We start from the raw sequence: 19,444 nt of genomic DNA on the forward strand, positions 1-19,444 counted from the left end.
TTAAATATTTGAATTCTGCTTTATCGCAGAGGCTTGAGAGTATGTTACAAATAATTGAACAAAGAAAATGATTCTGACGAATAACAACATCACCATTCAATAGAACATGAAAACGAGAACAAGAAAATACAGTGATGCCACATGAGGCAGCTCCCAGTTGGGGCTACACACACCAGACTCCCCACACTCAAGACTTAAAGTTAAATCATAGTTTATTAAATGATATTTAAAATAGCCTTGCACTGTAATGGAAAATGAATCTTCCAGCTGGTCACTGAGGAGAAAATAACCATAAATAAAAACAGCTTTTCCAGCTTTCTAGCTTGGAAAAATAAGCAGCTGTTGCTGTTACAGAAAAAGGTTTTTCCAGTCTGCATACTGGAAAACAAACAGCCAAGCTACAGCAGAAAACTGGAAAACTAGCTGCTCCTTACCCTAAATGGGAACTGTAATAATAGGAAAATTATGATAAACCTTCGGCCTGGATACTGATTAGTAGAGTTTGTCTATGGGTCAGCATATTCATAGGTTTCTTCTCCCGCTCGTCACGATCGCCTTCCTCATTCGGCACTCTATTTATCCTGACTGGAGCAGAATGTGCAGCTGATGCCTACTCCAGTGATTGCTGGCGTCCCATCTTCTGTGCGCCATTTTAGGCAGGGAGAAAGCGTAAAAATAACCCATGAGAACTAGTCTCCGCACAACATCACAGTACATAATTTCTTATGGAGTTAATGTAAGGAGCACTTTAAGACGTGCATTCATATGACCTCCCCTACTTATTCCCCATAAATTAATAATGAAAGAATGGATTACTACTAAAGTAACTATTATAAGGGATTACCACATAATACATTATGTGTAATAACTAAGGATTCTTTATATTCATTTTAGTCCTTTTTGATTTCTATATTACTAATTAAATATCTAACAAATATTCTGTTTTTTAAATAGTCTAATCAATAAATCTACCATTATTTCACTCACTTTATGCCTAAAGGCAACACAAATATAATATGAAAAAAGCTCTCATAGGATATTTATTCTGGCTGCATAGTTTTCATTGTGCTCTGTGACCATTATGTGAAACAATGACTTTTAATGGATTTTCATTCACAGGCCATCCTTGCTTTTGCAGGGTAATAACTATCATACTTGCAGCAACACGTACACATACTGTATTACTGTAATCCAACCAAGGAAGGAAAACTGCTCTGTTCAGAAAACACTGCTTTACGCACAATTGGTGTTAATTTCAAAAGAGGTTGTAAAACTATTTATGTTTTACTGTTATTTTATGTATTAAATTTACTCTCCCGAAGAGAGTTCATTGGACCCATTGTCTTGAAATGTCATGAAAAGTGGGGAGCTGTTTCTGACTCCTGAAGAAGGGTCTACAGCTGAAAAGTTGCATTTCTGATTTCCATGAATCCTTACTTGTTCTATTGTCGTGAAATGTACATTTCCCTTTCAAACAGAATACCTGAGGTAGCTGAGGTATGGCAGTCATGTGGAAATCTGAGAAGAAGTGATAAAACCATTGCCATTTTATTTTTAAAAAGGAACCTGACAAGTGAAGTACTGTGTGCTCTGTGGGGTATCATAGTACTAGTGGCAGCTCTGCTATAATTGCACCCCCTTGTTAAGCTGTCCTGCAGCAGACGTTTGAACATAACTCCCTAGATTTAAAGCCTACTTTTTGGCATATACCAAAACATTGTTTACTTCTTGTTGATTCCCCACATTGTCTGGATCTCCTTAAAAGAACATAAAAGAATCTACATAAACGTCAAGATCCATTTAATGTTTTTTTCATTCTTGTGGCTGGAAACCACTCATTTCATATGGATAGTGTACTGTATGTTCCGACTTCCTGTGTGGATCATGTTGCATGTAGCCACATACTGTGTATACAGTAAATCAGGATAAATCAATGTGCAGACAGAAAGAATTCTGGAAATGTAAATATGGGATCTCACATACTGTAGTGTTAATTATGTCATTGCTGTTCATTAGGAAAATTCCAGTAACGTTGTGTCTCATTATTCTAACTGATCTGTAAAGATGTGTGGATACTGTACTCTTATTGTTGTATGATTGTGGGAAGGCTAACAAACAGGGGTCCTACTAATAGGTGTCCTATAATTAAGCTGTTTCATTCTCTGTCAATATAGTAAGGAATGCAGTAAGCTAGTGAGTGTAAAAAAATAGATACAGTAGCTCACTGATAAAAAGGTTTTTCTTTAACCTATGATGGCCCCTTCTTGTACAGTGTATGATTACTTCCATTTACAAAGTACTGAAAAAAATCTTGAAAGCTCAAGAAGAATTAATGAAAAATGAACTGTCTGTATATGGAATGCAGAAAAAGATTTTCTATTTTTAGACATTAATTAAAATGTTAATATTTAAGCATTTCATCTTCCTATCACTTTTTTTTCAGAAAGTGATGTTTTCTAAGGATGGCATTATCCACACAATCTGAAATCTGAATTTTAGTATTACTATGCACTACAAGACAGTGCACAATGTTCGGGGGTTTTCTAAAGTCTTTAAAGGAATGTAGTAATAAAGCCCTTCATTCTCCACCAGTTTGAAAAGCATGGAAAAATGTTTCTTCTTAACACCTCATATTTTTGAATAATCATAGGGTTTTTCTATCCTGACAGTTTATGTAAATTTTCAATGTTTATCTTTGAAATTGCAGCTAAGGCAGCAAGATAGGAAGAATTCCTTCCCCTGTTTGAGAAAACCAAAAACACAACTGAATTTATGTTCTGAAGAAACAAAGAAAAGGGTACACATGGGTGTCACACCTTTTTCTGCTAGTGAAATACTAATTGTATATAGCATAATATAATACGTTTCTTTGATATTTTGTGGCTGTAATTCCTTTACATCTTGTAGACACATATGCATGATCTTGGAAGTAATTAGATTTAAGCTCTTGCTCCAGATGGTGACGTACACGATGTCTTCTTTAAACTGAAAGGCAGGGTGGACACAGATGCTTTAGATCACATGATGATGCCCATTTAGAAGAAAACAGATAATAATATGAAAATGGATGGCAGAATTACTGCTTGTTTTATAACAGTACCACACTAGGAATGTTCAGAGTTACATTAGAATAATAAAGCTATTATTCAAGCTGAGGAGAAATACATAGCAACTGGCAATTAATTAACCCGGGCATCTGTTGAATCCATGACTTTATCGTGATTTATTCACGACAAACATGCTTGTGATACATGTAACTAAACAGGCCTATTTCTGAATTATTTCGGCTGTTTCGTTATTTTTGTAAAATGTTCATGTTAAAATGAAAAAGACTGTTGAAAGCAGTCACAAATATCTGGACTGCGTCCACCAAACTTTAGTGTTTCTTCGCTTTAAATTCTGTGTGATGTCCTCATTGATATTTTTTGTGTTCCCTTGAGCTTCCCCTGTCTCTTAGTCCCTTCTGTGCCTGTTACCTGCCTGTCAGCTCTGCTATCTCCTACAGACACTCCAGAAGCTAATCTAAATAGCAGCAGGCAGAAGAATCTCCTAACGCTCAAGTGAGACCGATGAAAGAAAAGCTTGCAGTTAATATGAAAATTCTCAGCACCAATTCAGCCATATGACAATGTATTCTGATAACTGACTACTCATTATTAGCTGCTGCTTAATTTTCACAGCCCTTTTTGTAATAAAAGACAAAAAGTCACATCTTTTAATTAAACAGCATTAAACAGACCAGTCACTCCAAGTATTCCCATTCATCTGTTTATCCTTAATTTTGTGGCCTACGGTGGAGATTGAGGACAGATCAAGAGAGCCAATACAAAATGGATTTGTGTAGGAGCTCAGTAAAGCAAAGTAATGACATAAACCAGGATAACCTGTAGTCCAGTCTACCCTGTTGCAGTACATTGGACCCAGCCAGCACTTTAATTGCTACATTTATTCTGCTAATTATCAATTAAATAATTAAGGAGCTAGTTGAAGCTAAATCTGGTAATAGAGAGGATTGGGGGGCTGTAGACTGAGAAGCCATCAGTCTTCATGTGAGAAAGTGGAAAAGGTGTTTAGATGGTACATGTTAATAGTATTAATGTGAAAAAAATAAACATGAAACTCACCATGATAATTACTGTACAGTATATAGAAAAAACATTTTTTAAACCTTTTATTTAACATCAACAAGAGCAAAGTGAAATAAAAACATCCCCCTTTTAAACACAGATTTATTTTGTTTATGGACCTAATTAGTATCTTTTCATGAACTTTTTTAAACTAATTAAAATGTTTTTATTTGCAAGCAATGGCTGAGCTCTCTGATCCAGGAGGTTCATGGTCGATTCTGGGTCACATGACTAGCTGAGCCCACCATATTCCCCTTTGAGCCACTCATATTTCCTGAGACATCACAGGCACCACAGCCCCATAATGGAGGTTTAGCAACAAGGAGAAGAGCCCCAGATCACATCATGTCTTCAGGTGCTAGGGAGGCCACAAGGGTTTCTGAATTGCAGAGACCTCACAAACTATTCCTATCCTACCCTGTTGAGCCATGCTTGGGAATCCCAGTCACAATCATCTAGTGACACGACCAAGGCTTGAATCCACAATCAGAGAAATGGGTGCATTCCTGAACACATTTACTGGCCAAGACACTTGGGAGGCCACAACTGGTACCTTACTAAACTAATTTAACATAATGTGGAAACATGATGTGTGTAAATGAAGTTCTAATTCTTAGTTCTATACGAGCAGCTACAGAAGACTTTCAAGTATTATTTATCGTTTCTTCATATGTTGACTCTCCAAAGCTACATTTAAATATTGGATATACTGTATAAAATAATTAACAACATAAGACAGGTTGTATGATAAAAGGAGATTATTTGTCCCTGTCTATCCCATTTAGTAATTGGAAGCTAATTGATCTGAGGGTCTCATCCAGCCAGATTTTTTAAAGACGCCAGGGTATTTACATTGATGACCTGGAAAGTATCCCTTTGTACAGTGGTGTTTTTAAGTTGAACAATCAGAATAATCTTGTTCAAAGATACAATAGGACTATCCCACCTAGGATTGAACCCACCAACCTTTCAGATACCTATTTACAGCTCCAGCCTTGGTTCTACAGTACTGCCTCATTTGCAAGATCTAAATATTTTCATTTATTAATCCTATGTAAATTAATGAAACAGATGGAAGCATGAAATGTGTAAAGTGTAAAATGTGTTCAGGTTAAGGCAGACTGATGAGTTATCTATTTCATTAATTATGTATGTGGTAATATAGATGGCAAAAACTCTACTAAATTGGCCAAGATTGGAAACAAGAAATTATTAGTGTGATTTCAGAGGCATTTTAATTGGACATTTAAGACTGAATCTGGGGTGGAAAAATGGTTTACTGGATAGTACTGTTACCTTCCAGCACTGGGAACCATGATTTTTTTTCTGGACCTGGGGTGGCACTTGCATGGAGTTTGTATAGTATGTACTATACAGTATTCCCCGTGTTTGTGTACGTTTCCCCTGGGTGACCCAGTTTTCTCCCACAGTCCAAAGACATACATAGGTTAATATAGGTAAAACTGTCCCTAGTATGAGTGTGTCTGTGTTAGCGCCTGTCTGTGATGGACTTGCATCCTGTCTAGGATGTACCCTACCTTGTGCCTGTTGCTTGCTGGGGCACGCTGCAGCTCCCCTACAGCCCTGAATTGGAATAGCCGATTAGAAAATGGATCGACTGATGGAAGACTGAACCTATATTTACTAATGATTCAAAGAATTGCATTTTCCCCCATTTAACAAGATTGCTGGACTGATGTTTCATTGTGAAAACATAATAAAAACACAATATGTTTTTACTGAAGAACAGAAGTGAAATCAATCATTGTTCATACACATTATGGGATGGTACATAATAATGAGGTTAATTGCTGAGTGTACTTAAGTGTACTTAAGGTGGGTTAAAGTTTAGTTTAGCACAAGAGATTCTGCCAGCAATTAGATGTGCATGAGATGCTTTGTATAATGAAACAGATGTATTTTGTTTTTAAATCGGGCTTCTATGTGGAAAGAAAGTGGAAATGACTTGGCTTTCCATTATATGAGAATGGCTAATAAATTATTTTTACTGATTAGAACTGTGGATACTCCTTTCATCTATATTTACCCTCATCTGCACCATTGATTACTTTCAACATTGGTATATTGGAAGGGTTACCTCAATTTTAGTTTATTCTCTATTTCATTGAATCTTTTTATGGCCTCCTATGTCAACATGTCGTTGATTTGTGACATTTGTCGTTCTAAATTAAGTATTTCAGAATCTTCTGTCAAAGGCATATCATTTGAAGAAAACTAGAAACTGCACTGACTCATGAAAAGAATTAATATTCAAGATTCAAAGGTTTGACTAAAATCTAGTCTCTAGAGTCCTCTGACAGTCATTTCTCTCTGTCTTATCTTCTAATTTGGTTCAAATCACAATAGTGCCTAGATTAATATGTGTGGCTTTAGCTGAGGATATTTATAAGATAGGATGATTTAGCTCTTGTGTCCTTTGCGAATAAGGGATTTTGCTTGTTATATCTTTAATGCTTATGTTCACACTGGGACTTTGGGAAAATTTGGTTACTAGTACAGTACATTAGCACATACAGCATGTGTGAACAGCACAGTTTGTTCTGGAAACTGAAATTTGGTCATTTTACTGTACTAATTTTATAAAGGCCACTTTACAAAGAGGAGGTTATCATGATCCATTTGAAAAGCAGAGCAAATGGGCCAGGTACCTCTTAACGGAGTATTATGGCGTGGAGGGTATAATTACTGTACTGTACATGAGCACTCTGTTATACTGGGACACTATGGAAAGACAAAGGACCGGAAGAAGAAGCTGTATAGAATACGAAGCTGACTAAGATTACATGGAGCATGACTCAGGAAATCCTTTTTTTTTTGTCTAATTTTAAAATTGTCCTGAGGTCATTTTTGTCACGACCACCAGCCAGCGGAGATCAACATGTAAGCGAGTCAATCAGCACCAGCAGCGGATTACTACTAACAAGCGCCGCCGCACGAGTTAATACACCTGCAATTGCTCTACCGTGCGGCACGCCGGGTTATTTATACCATTCGTACCTGATTCCCGTTGCTCGGTATTGAGTTCACTACTTGTTGCTCAGCCTAGCGTTCTCACCCCTCTTTTGCCTTCCTGCACCTTTTGCCTTCGGACTTCGGATCTCGTCTCGCCCTTTGGATTGTTTGCTATCATTGCCTGTTTTGGATTTGACCCTGTAGCTCTCTTTTCGACTACGATTCTGTCTCACGTTTTGGATTGTTCGCCACCAGTGCCTTTACCGGATCTCGACTTACCTTCGCCTTCGGACTACGACTCAGCTCCTGGATTTGCTCGGTACGTTTACTTACCTCCCTGCGACTCCTGTATCTGCATCGGATCCTTTCCACCTCTACAGAGCATCGTTACAGAATACCGAGCCCGATTATGGATCCCGCAGACGCACAGACCCTTCGTTCCCTTCTCCCGCAGCAATCCCAGACCATCGCCCAGCTTCAATCTTCTCTCCAACTGCTCACTAACCAAGTCGCCTGGCTTTTTTCTTCCCCTGTTTCGCCGGCTCCCGCACCGATTCCTACAACGCCTTTTTTACAAACACCTGCTCCAACCACCGCGGCCCCGCCCACCACTCCCTCAACTTTACCATTTGTACTCCCGGAGAAGTATGACGGCAATCCTGCAGGCTGCAGGGGCTTTATTGCCCAGTGCTCCCTGGCTTTTCAGCTGCAGCCTGAGCGTTTTTCTACTTCTCGACAGAGGATCGGATTCGCACTTTCCTTGCTCACAGGCAAAGCATTGGATTGGGCTGCAGTATTGCTTGCTAGAGGAGAGCAGCTGTTCTCTGACTTTCAGCTTTTTGCTGACCGTCTCCAGGCGCGTTTTTCTCAAAGCAACCCGGATTTGACTTGCCTTCGGCTTTCCTCTCTTCGCCAGGGCGACAGACCACTGCAAGATTATGTGGCTGAATTCCAAGCCCTCGCCACGGAGTCTGCCTGGAACCCGGAAGCTTTGGTTTGCCTCTTCGCTAAGGGTCTCTCGGAGGATCTAAAGGACCACCTGGTGCTCATGTCCTTACCAACCTGGTCTCTAGAGGCGGCTATCGCTGCGGTAGTTGAATTGGACACTCGCATTCGGCTGCGGAGAGCGGAGAGACACCCAGGAAGCAGACCTGTGCGCCCCATGGGTCCTCCCCTCGTGGCGCCCACCCTGCCACATGCACCCCTGTCCTTGGAGGAAAAGGAAAGGCGCCGTCAGGAGGGGCTGTGTCTGTACTGCTCTGCGTCGGGTCACCTGCTCGCTACTTGTCCTTTGAGACCCCCACATCCACCTCGAGCTCCCCCACTGCCTACTGTTAGTGTCAGTAGTGCTGTTTTTTCACAATCCTCTTCAGGGCCTTTATTCCCAGCTGAGATTTCCTGGATGGACACGCACCTTCCCCTTTCGGTTTTGGTGGATTCAGGGGCAGCTGGGAATTTTATGGATGCCTCTTTTGCTAAGAAGTGGGATATTCCTCTTGCTCCGCTTTCACCCCCTATCTGCATTCAAACGTTGGATGGGTCACCGATCGCTCCTGGACGTATTTCCTGGCAGACCATTCCCCTATCCCTTACTGTTGGTGCCACTCACGTGGAGGACATTTCACTCCTTCTTCTGGACTCCCCTGCTTACCCTGTGATCCTGGGCCTTCCCTGGCTCAAAAAGCATGATCCCCACATCTCCTGGGCAATCGGGAACTACTAGCTATCAAGCTGGCCCTCGAGGAATGGAGACACTGGCTGGAGGGGGCTCAGCACCCCTTTGTCATTATCACGGACCATAAGAACCTGTCCTATATTCAATCTGCCAAGCGCCTCAACTCGCGTCAGGCCCGTTGGTCACTTTTCTTTTCTCGTTTCAATTTTGTTATCACTTACACTCCTGGCTCGAAGAATGGGAGGGCTGATGCACTCTCTCGGCTCCATGACCCCCCAGACCTGGACGACACACCTGAACCAATCATCTCTCCTAACAGAATTGTGGCAGCGATTCATTGCTCCATTGAAGATCAGGTCAGGCGTGCCCTCAACGGAACTACAGTTCCTCTGTGCTGCCCCCCGGATAAGCTTTTCGTCCCGAACAACTTACGTTCTGCGGTTTTGCAGTGGGGACATGATTCCCGGTTTGCCGGCCACCCGGGATGCAGACGCACTCTGGACCTCCTCACCAGGGACTTTTGGTGGCCTTCCATGCGATCTGATGCAGCAGAGTACGTCCGGGCTTGCCCGGTCTGTGCCAGGAGCAAGACTCCGCGCTCTAGGAAGGCTGGCCTCCTTCACCCCCTTCCAATCCCACACCGCCCTTGGTCCCACATAGCTGTTGACTTCATTACGGACCTTCCTAACAGTCAGGGTCATACGGTAATCATGGTGGTCTCCGATCGTTTTTCCAAAGCAGCCCATTTTGTCCCCCTCCCAGCATTGCCCACAGCCCAGGAAATGGCATCTTTGTTTGTACAACAGGTCTTTAGGATACATGGTTTGCCTGATGACGTTGTCTCGGACAGGGGACCTCAATTTATCTCGGCCTTTTGGAAGGCTTTCTGTCAAACTCTAGGGACTCATGTATCTTTGACTTCTGGTTATCATCCCGAGGCCAATGGTCAGGTGGAAAGGACCAATCAAAGCCTCCTGACCTTTTTGAGAGCCTTCACCTCCAGCTCACAGGATGATTGGTCATCACTACTTCCCTGGGCAGAATATGCCCACAATTCTCTTACCTCCTCCTCCACAGGTCTCTCTCCCTTCCTTTGTTCTTTAGGTTATCAGCCCACTCTCATCCCTGTCACACCTCCACTCACGGCAGTGCCGTCCGTGCAGCAATATATTGCCAAACTGCGAAGGACCTGGAAAATGGCGAGGACAGCTCTTAAGTCAACCCAGCGCCACGCCAAATTCGCCAACCGACACCGCAGACCAGCCCCTCGTTTTCGGAAAGGACAGTTTGTTTGCTTATCTACACGGAACCTACCTATACATCAGCCTTCCAAAAAGCTTGGGCCTAGATATATTGGTCCCTTCCGGATTCGTTCCCGGATCACCCCGGTTACCTTCCGTCTCGCTCTCCCCCCTACCCTCAGAATCCACCCCTCATTTCATGTCTCCCTCCTGAAACCTGTTTACCGCTCGCCCCTTGCGGCTCCCCAACATCGCCCGCCACCTCCTCGTCGCATTCAGGGGCGCCCGGCTTATACGGTCCACAAGATCATTGACTCCAGATGGAACCGCGGTACCCTGCAGTATTTAGTCGACTGGGAAGGTTTTGGTGCCGAGGAGAGATCTTGGGTTCCAGAGAAGGATATTTTGGACCCTACACTAATCAGTGACTTTCACAGGGACTATCCTAATCGGCTGTCTCGGGCGTCGGGAGCCGCCCGTGAAGGGGGGGGTACTGTCACGACCACCAGCCAGCGGAGATCAACACGTAAGCGAGTCAATCAGCACCAGCAGCGGATTACTACTAACAAGCGCCGCCGCACGAGTTAATACACCTGCAATTGCTCTACCGTGCGGCACGCCGGGTTATTTATACCATTCGTACCTGATTCCCGTTGCTCGGTATTGAGTTCACTACTTGTTGCTCAGCCTAGCGTTCTCACCCCTCTTTTGCCTTCCTGGAATTCTGCCTGCACCTTTTGCCTTCGGACTTCGGATCTCGTCTCGCCCTTTGGATTGTTTGCTATCATTGCCTGTTTTGGATTTGACCCTGTAGCTCTCTTTTCGACTCAATTCTGTCTCACGTTTTGGATTGTTTACCGGATCTCGACTTACCTTCGACTTCGGACTACGACTCAGCTCCTGGATTTGCTCGGTACGTTTACTTACCTCCCTGCGACTCCTGTATCTGCATCGGATCCTTTTCACCTCTACAGAGCATCGTTACAATTTTCAATCGATTCTTTTCAAAATTATGAATGGCAGGCTCTCCTAACAGAGCGGCCACGGATTTGCTGGTGGCTTATCCTTCCTTACTCAAGCATCTGAATGGCCATGAGTTTCTCAAGCTTTTAAAATCTAACATTCAGTGATCTTCTTCAGAACACAATGGGAACATTTTCAGTACACACAAACAGTGGTATGGAAAATGTGGAATTTAGTGTGGCTTATACAGTACAGTATATGCATCTTAGAATAATATATACAAACAGTTTTCACTTTCCACAGTCTAGGCATGTGAGTTGCAGTAATTTGTAATAAGGCTCTTAACTACACAGAAATATTCTGTTTTAATGTATAAGGCATATAATTCCTTCTTCTGTTTAATTATCTTAGTACTAAGAAATGTATCTCGTGGCAGACAGTATTCTGTGTTACACTTGGATAAACTGCATTCATCATTTCTAGTTATAGCATTTTTGTTAAATTAATACTGGTTTTATTACCATCAGCAGCTTCATTTTTTGTGAAGTATTTTCTTGGCATGAGATGAATTTAGCAATGTAACAGTACAGGGACACAGGTAATTGCAGTATTTAAAAAAACAATCCAGATGATGTGCTACACAAAGAATATAAATGTGATTTTAAATGTTTTTTTCTTCCTCTTGTCATTTTAAGCATAATTCATTTTTTCCCACCCATAGGAGTGTTAATTAATGAAGTTAAAAACAAGTAGCGACAATAATAAAAGTATTTTCTGAACATACAAGGTCTTGTATAATCCGTTTTTTTGCTGTGAAAAAGACCTAAGCATTTAGAGCCCATAAAGGTTGCTTCTGTCTGGTAACTCTGGATTATTGAGTATCCCTGAAACAAAGCTCTATACTCAGGGAAACAGGGCCCTCTGCAGCTATGGACATGAGATGTGGGATTCCCAGCTCCTTGCTATAAGGAGGCTGCACAAGCTGTCTTTAACCCACTTCCTGTTATAGTTGCTTTCACTGATTTTTTTTTTCCTCTGACCATACAGTAATTCATATGATCCAACTTTTTTTTTTACTGTTCTACTCTCTCTATATATATAATTGCTTTTATTATTCTCCTTTTATGCACTGCATTTTTTTACATTGCAAGTTTGCATTTTATTGCTTTGGTGATGTTCCTGACACGAAAGGTGTTAAAATTAAATTTAAATTCAATTAGTACTATAGTTCAGCTTAAATTCAGAAGTCTATTGGCAGTGGTAATTGTTCTGTGAAATGCATAATTAAAATAAGTGTTTTCAATTTTGTCTTTGTTTTTTGTGTGTTTGTTTTTTGTTTATGCAAAAGGATCACAAGAACAAATTTTGGCTCCCATCCAAAAAGAACTGACTCCTTTGCTTGCTGGTAAGTGTGAATGACAGTCTGATGTGTTGTTTCAAACAAAATGGAACAGACTAAGTGCCTTTGAAAACTAAGTATGAAAAGATATTGTTATTTTTAATTTTGCTTTAGATGTAGTCATTGTGCTCACGTTTTATAAATAAATCTCAATTGTTAAAAGCCTAGAGTACTTGGGTAACTTCTACATTTTGATAGCTTGTTCATTTTCATTAAAGTGTGTAATTGGTTTCAATTTTATGCAGTTGATTAGTTGGAAACAACTAAAGTATTAGAAAATTAGTTGAAATGCTGGTTCTAAGTGCTTAGTGAGATCTACAGTACACCCCCAAAACCTCAATTTCCCTCGTTCCAAAATCTCAGATGGGATATGAGTAAGTACATTTACTTTTGTATTGACAAAACTGCCAAACTGTTTTTGCTTTTAAAAATGTTGAAAACTTCATCAAATTCACCAAATCTTTGGGAAATTATTGTTTGACTTATTTTTCATTGATAATTCTTTTATCTAACCTATAAAACATATATACAGTATAAACTACATGTGTGTGGGTGTTTTGGACCACAAATAAAAAGCATAAAAATATATGTGCAAGCAACATTCACCAATGTCCAGTACAAAACTTAAAATATATTGTGTTGTCTTGTACACGGTAAACATGTTGCTTATTATCTTTTATATACATGCTGCACCAATGTCTGCTTAAAGAGAATTTATAATTCTGACCATGTCAAATTAGGTATTTTTCTGAAAGCCATGCATTTCTTTATTTGTGTTCAAGTCCTGGAAATGTAACCAGATGTTATTTCTTAAAAAATGCTGGACCAAATATGACTTTTAATAATTCTGATTTTATGTATATCATTTATGTAACTAATGCTGTTGTATAACATCATTTGAATTTAAGTTGTGATGAAAAAATATTAAAATGTAGTGGTAAAAATAATGAAAGTAATTCCAGAAATTATCATCTTTATTGGATTTGTTATCAAGGTTTATGACTCTCAGATCCATAAGTTATCTTTAAAATAATTGCATTCATTAAAGTATATTTCACTTTCAAATTCTCCAATTTGTTTGGATTTAAAACGTTTTTGAAGGATCTGTCTTAATGTCAGTAAACTAGAGTATATGTACAGTATCAGCTTCTCTATCACCTTTTACACAGCCATTTTGAATACCTGTTTTCAGTGGTCTCCTGTGCATAAACTTTGTACAAAGTTTCTCAGCTACAATGAATTTGTCAGACAATAAATAGAGTTTGTTGTGTTTGACATGATCGCAGAATGAATATCGTGTGTATTGTCCTATGGAATGAAATGTGAAAGTGAGTCTGAACTAGCATAAAGGCTTAACAGTAATCAGGCAACCAATCAATCAATCAGGGAAAGCAGTGTAAAAATCCAGAGTCCAGGAGTATAATAGTTTTAAACTCTCTTTTGTTTTGTATAATTTCTCTGGCACGCACTTATCAGTTTTCTTTAGGTCCACAAGAGCCTGCTGCTATTGCTGTTGTTTGGAGGATGTCAGTAGATCTCATGCTGACGCTGTTCTGCTCTATTTGCCTGAGCAATCCACTTGTGCCTTCCCTGTTAGAGGGTATGACTGCAGACAAAAAATCTTTACTACCATCACCTTACGACAAAGGTAACATGGAAAATGCAAGATAATACAGCCTCATTAGGTGTCCTGTCCTGAACACAGACTATCTTCTGGGCTTTTCTGTATGGGTGTTTGATTCCCTAAACATATGCCCCTGTGTGAAAATGGGCATGATGTTGTGTAAGTGTGAAAAAAAAAAATCACTGACTACCCTAGAATGGAAAGAAAACTTATTAAAAAAAAACTTTGCCATAAGCATACAAGCACTCTCCAAACACAGACAAACAACCTTCCCGACTCCACCCTCTCATGGTTTAGATTGAGGCTTAATTAACAGGAGCCTGTGCTCAACAAGCTGCATGTGGATTTCAATTAACCTTGGGCTCCTTCCTAATTAACTTAAATTAAAAGCAACAAGATAAGGAGACAGGGGGGATGAAAGGCAACTAAAGCTCAGAATATTACACAGGGTTAAAACTGTATGATCCAACGCCCATAATAGAGCCCGTCACAATTTTACCCACATATTGTATTACATTGGAGCATTGCTTCATGTACCTCTTCAATTATTTAGTTGAACAATCCTAATAATTCAGTACCCAGAGCACATCTTTGGTTTTACCCTGTTTCTGTACAGCTGAAGCAGTTAGGTTTGAGATTCCCTGAAGTCTAGAACAAATTTGTGAAGTTTTCCTTTCTGCTGTTCTATTGACTCTTCCTTTGCATAAATGTCCTTTTTTAATTTCATGACTGATTTGGCAAGTACACAATAATAGGGACAACCCTGGAATTCTTTCAGAACAATACTCCTCTTTTTTATTGTTTTTTCAAATATTAAACAGAAAAGCCCAGGTAGTTAGAACAGAATGTGAAATAAAAATAACATACTTTAGGTGAAAAAAAAACAGCAATAAACTTCCACAGGGTATACCGCTATAGTCACAAAACAATACCTTTTAGTCTCAAAAATAAACTAGGGACCACAAAAAAAAAATCTCTCAGTGTCAGCCACAGATATAAAAGGAAACAACACCAGCCTTCAGATTCCCGTTAAAGTGGCCCCTAATAGTCCTTAATGATTTTCAGGTGTGAGTTCCATAGAGAAGGGTGGCTGCAGGTATTAACCATTTCTTATGTGCACGTCCAACCTAAAGACTTCTTCACTCCTGGACATCGTGGCCAGGCTCTTCCAGTTGGGCCATGGATCATCCAAAGAATTAAAATACACCTGACAGCTGGCTCACAAACTAAATAAATTATAGCAGATTGTGTTGTACCAGTACTTTATACAGTTTTATCTTTAGCTGCCTTTTAGCTACCTGGGGGCATTCAGCAAGGGCGAGGGCTTTATTATTCCTAATAATGTAGTAATTTAGGACCTGCGATGTGACCTGTTAAATGACACAGGTGGAGAATGAACATATGATTGAAAGAGTGGAGGCAGGTTTATGGGGGGACAGGTTTAAGATCCTTCAGAATAAACAGATAACAACATCACATTTTATGAGTGCTAATTCATAAAATTGTCCGTTCCTCCGAACTCAGAGTCATGCTGCCTTGTCTTTTTTATGCTGCAGCCTGGAGTATAGTTTAGGACACATCAATCAAAACTTTAATATAAAACATAATATAAAGGACTATACAGTATACATTTCATTTTAAAAATGGTTTACTTTTCCTGCTCAGGATGTATTTTCTTTTTGATGTACTGTATATCAAGAGCATCAGCAGACCACTAAAGTGTAACATCCCTGCAGAAAGATGAAGTCTCGATTACTGTGAGATAGCTTGCCACTCATCTCATTCAACCATTTCTTGGAGAAAACCTGGGTATCAGCTTTAACAACAAGGCTGGGTAGTTTATTCCAGACTTTCACAACCCTTTATGTATAAATGTGTCACCAGTTCTAATTTTCCATTGCACTACCCTATAGTTTTTCTACTTGTCTCCTTTGGTTTATGTGTTCACTGCTGATTCTGACAAAGTTGATTTATCAGTGCCTTTAAGGATATTGAATACTTGAATCATGTTTCCTTGTAGTCCTCTCGGTTCAAAACTAATAAGGATATGGTTGCCTTTGTGTTGATTTTGAAGCAGCCATATTGTTTTTGTAGTGCAGAGACAAAAAATGTAAAATAATGAGAAGAAAATGTAAACGAGTTCTTACTGGTTCATTGTACATTTTTTACATAACATAATTTGACTTTAAATATATGTTTTAACATTCTAAACAGGTCCTGAATATTTTTATATTTAACATAATATAAGAAGTACTCAGATGCTTTCTATGGCATCCCATTTTGTGAAATTAAAAAATGAAGCTATGAAAGGGCAGTGAGTCCAGACCACATAGCGATTCTTGTCTGGAGCACATTCCCTACAGCATTTTGTAACACCAGTTAAGAGTCTCTCTCTTGTGTGGACTCACTGTCCTCTCACAGATGCATACATAATATATTTACACTCAATAGTTTATTCAAAAACTGAATGCTCAGTCTGAAGACTTCTAAAGTATAAGTTGCAAAAAATATTGTTAACGTGTTAATATATGTTAACGACGTGTATTCAGACATGGGAATGCAATATCTGGTGAAAATTCAATAGCATCTCTCACCTACACATGTTGTACCCATGTCTTATGACTTCTGCCCTTTACTCCTTACTACATTCACTCTTTTCTCTTCCTCCTTTATAAAAGCAGGGGAAAGGCTCTTACTCTCCCTCTTTCTCCTCACAGTCATCCAGAAGATGCCAGGTTCTCTCCCCGCCTTCCCAGCTATTCTCCTGCTCTGTGACTAGCACACCCCTCTGTAATGAAAAGGGCAATAAACCGAGTGGGGAGCTTGAACAGCTCTCTCCAGCCTGTTTCTTCCCCACATGGCCTAACGACACGATTTCCACAATACCTTTCACAGCAATTACAGCCACAAGTCTTTTTGGGTACATCTCTACCAAATTTGCACACTGGTTTTGTGCAATTTTTGCCCATTCTTCTTGGCAGGAGTACTCAGGCTCTCTGCCACAGATTCTTCATAGGATTAAAGTCAGGATTTTCCATTATTATTCATCAGCCACTCCAGTGTAACTTTGTCCTTTTGCTTTGGGTCATTGTCACATGGAAGGTAAAATGTTGTCTCACTTGTAGCTCTGAAGCATGTTTTCTTTCTGCCAGTAATATGCTCCATCTGTGTTCCCATCAGTTTTCCCTGTTCCTGCTGATGAGAGGCAGAACTATAACATATGCTGCCACCACCATGGCACCACTGGAAGTCGTGATGGCGTTAATTGAGCTGTACTCTATATTGGATTTCTATCAGACCGTGAAAGGGGAAGGCTACTCCATGTGAACAAGTACCCCACTGCATGTGACTGATGTTGTAGTGGGTCAGATGGACAAGCATTTCAACAAGTGGTCATATCTGTGGTTGGAGACATGCAGACAGAAGCTCTGGTCGACTGATTTGATCCCCAATTTAGGTGTACTCAGTACAGTCGGCACCCCGACATTCTTCTGGTGTCACTGTGGGATTTTGAGGTCATCTGGAAGAAGACTCTGCCTGCCTTCAATAATGGGCCTCATGGAGACCATGTTAGGTAGGAGGGGTGTTGCTCATTTGAGATTGGGGCCACATTTGGCACCATGAGTTTTTGTTGGCTCCCATCTGGGATGTCTGCATACTGGGCCTGGCCTCCAGCTCCCACAGGTGTGAGTAAGGATGGATTTGGTCAAGGCAGGGCTGATCTTAGCAAATTGAGGTTTTCCCCTAGAGAGGAGAGTGTGAAGGCTGAAGGAAAGTAAATGATTTGGGTCTGAGTCTAAAACCCTCTCTGTGTCTGTCTGTGGTGGTTAGGTGATACATTTGAAGCTTAGTAAGTTGGAGGAGATGGTGAGCAGTCACTTAGGACAAGGGCATCAAAGTCTGTTTTCCACAAGCTGGTGTGTTGGAGTCTTTCAGTATTTTCATGCTGTACTTTAAAGTACTCATTAAAATAGTTTACAACTATGAATCCTGCATTTGTTTTACTGTATATGTAAATAATATGTAAATTATTTTAATTAATGATGCTTGTGTTAACTTTCATATAATTAATAGATCGACCATTTCAGTTGTACTGATAATGCACAATAAAAGTATTCAGAAGATTATGCTAGATCATTGGGTGATCTAAGTAATTACTAAAATTAAGAAAATATTATCATAAAAAATACATATTTTAACCTTTTGCCTTCTACATGTCACACCAAAAAAGTACATGATACTACGAAGTTCACTCACCTCCTGTAGAGGTTGTTTATGTGACACATGAGAGCTTTGAATCCATTAGATGTTCACCAGTGTCTGTGGAGATTTGGGATCACACAGGTGTTCTTCTCACCACATGTGAAATCCCACATTTGTCTCTTTTATTCATTTTTTGCAGCTTGATTTGAACTTTAGCTCTGTGTAACTCGACACATTACCAAAGTCTGCTGTTGTCTTTATCAGTGCTTTAGTGTTACAGTACAGTATGTGCACAAAGTCCACACTTACAGCAGCCATGTTTCCCATAGCACATAGTCCTGGTTTGCCTTTATTTTATATTTATAAGTAAATGTGGAACATACTACTGTACATTCTGGCTGCTTTGAACCATTATTAATTATAACAGAGTCAATTATATGAAGCATACCATTCTCTAATAGTTTGGCAAGGTGTGATATAATTAGTTCATTTATTGCAAGAAGTTTATCGTGTTATTCTCATTGACAATATGATAACTTGATTTGTTTAAAGTTTAGCTTGACTTGCAAGCATTGCATGTATTTTGTGTCTGTCTTCAATGCCCAAAGTGCATTGTAGAGGTTGCATTTGTTACTTAGTTAAATGAGAAATATACTGCATTACCATGTTCCCATTAGCAACACAATACATTTACTGATTTGCCATTGTAATTATACCCATGTGTGTGTAACCCATAACACGCTACTCTAAAACTTGATTTTTTGGGATTCTCAGAAATCCTTTTCAGATTCTGAGGGTATGCAGCAGCAGATATTCGCCAGCCTTAGGCCAGGGTTGTACTGGGTCATTATTTTCAGAACACAAATCATAGCTGGCAGAGGGAGAAAATGAACCTGCGGTACAGTCACAGTGATGCTGCAATAAGATACACAGTCAGTGTCCATTCCAATCCCTCAGACACATCAAAGGAAGTGACCTTATCTGTGTAACTACAATCCTAAGCTTTCTAATGAACACATGGTGAAGCTTGCAGGTTGAAAATGAAACGAAAACATTGGAACGGAACTGGATTAAAATGTATTACATTGTAGAACCAGTATAAGATGAATATACACTATACAAATACCAATATCCCTTCAATTACATTAAGTACAATTCTTCCAGAACCATATTGGTTTTGTAAAGCATTATTTTACTATAACTGTTGTCTAAACTGTGATGCTATCTTGGGTCTGATAT

The 19,444-nt window shown here is 39.8% G+C and overlaps 1 protein-coding gene across 1 annotated transcript in view; it reads left to right on the plus strand.

Annotated features, from left to right (window-relative positions):
- Positions 1-19,444, plus strand: part of dlgap2a (discs, large (Drosophila) homolog-associated protein 2a) — a 416,982-nt gene that overhangs the window by 44,096 nt on the left and 353,442 nt on the right. The window contains exon 3 of the mRNA XM_088626474.1: positions 12,328-12,384. Coding sequence (XP_088482600.1) covers positions 12,328-12,384 — 57 coding nt within the window. The remainder of the gene's footprint in view (positions 1-12,327; positions 12,385-19,444) is intronic.

The sequence above is a fragment of the Lepisosteus platostomus genome, chromosome 3 (assembly GCF_059453375.1).
Source record: "Lepisosteus platostomus isolate fLepPlt1 chromosome 3, fLepPlt1.hap1, whole genome shotgun sequence".
NCBI classification, from domain to species: domain Eukaryota; kingdom Metazoa; phylum Chordata; class Actinopteri; order Semionotiformes; family Lepisosteidae; genus Lepisosteus; species Lepisosteus platostomus.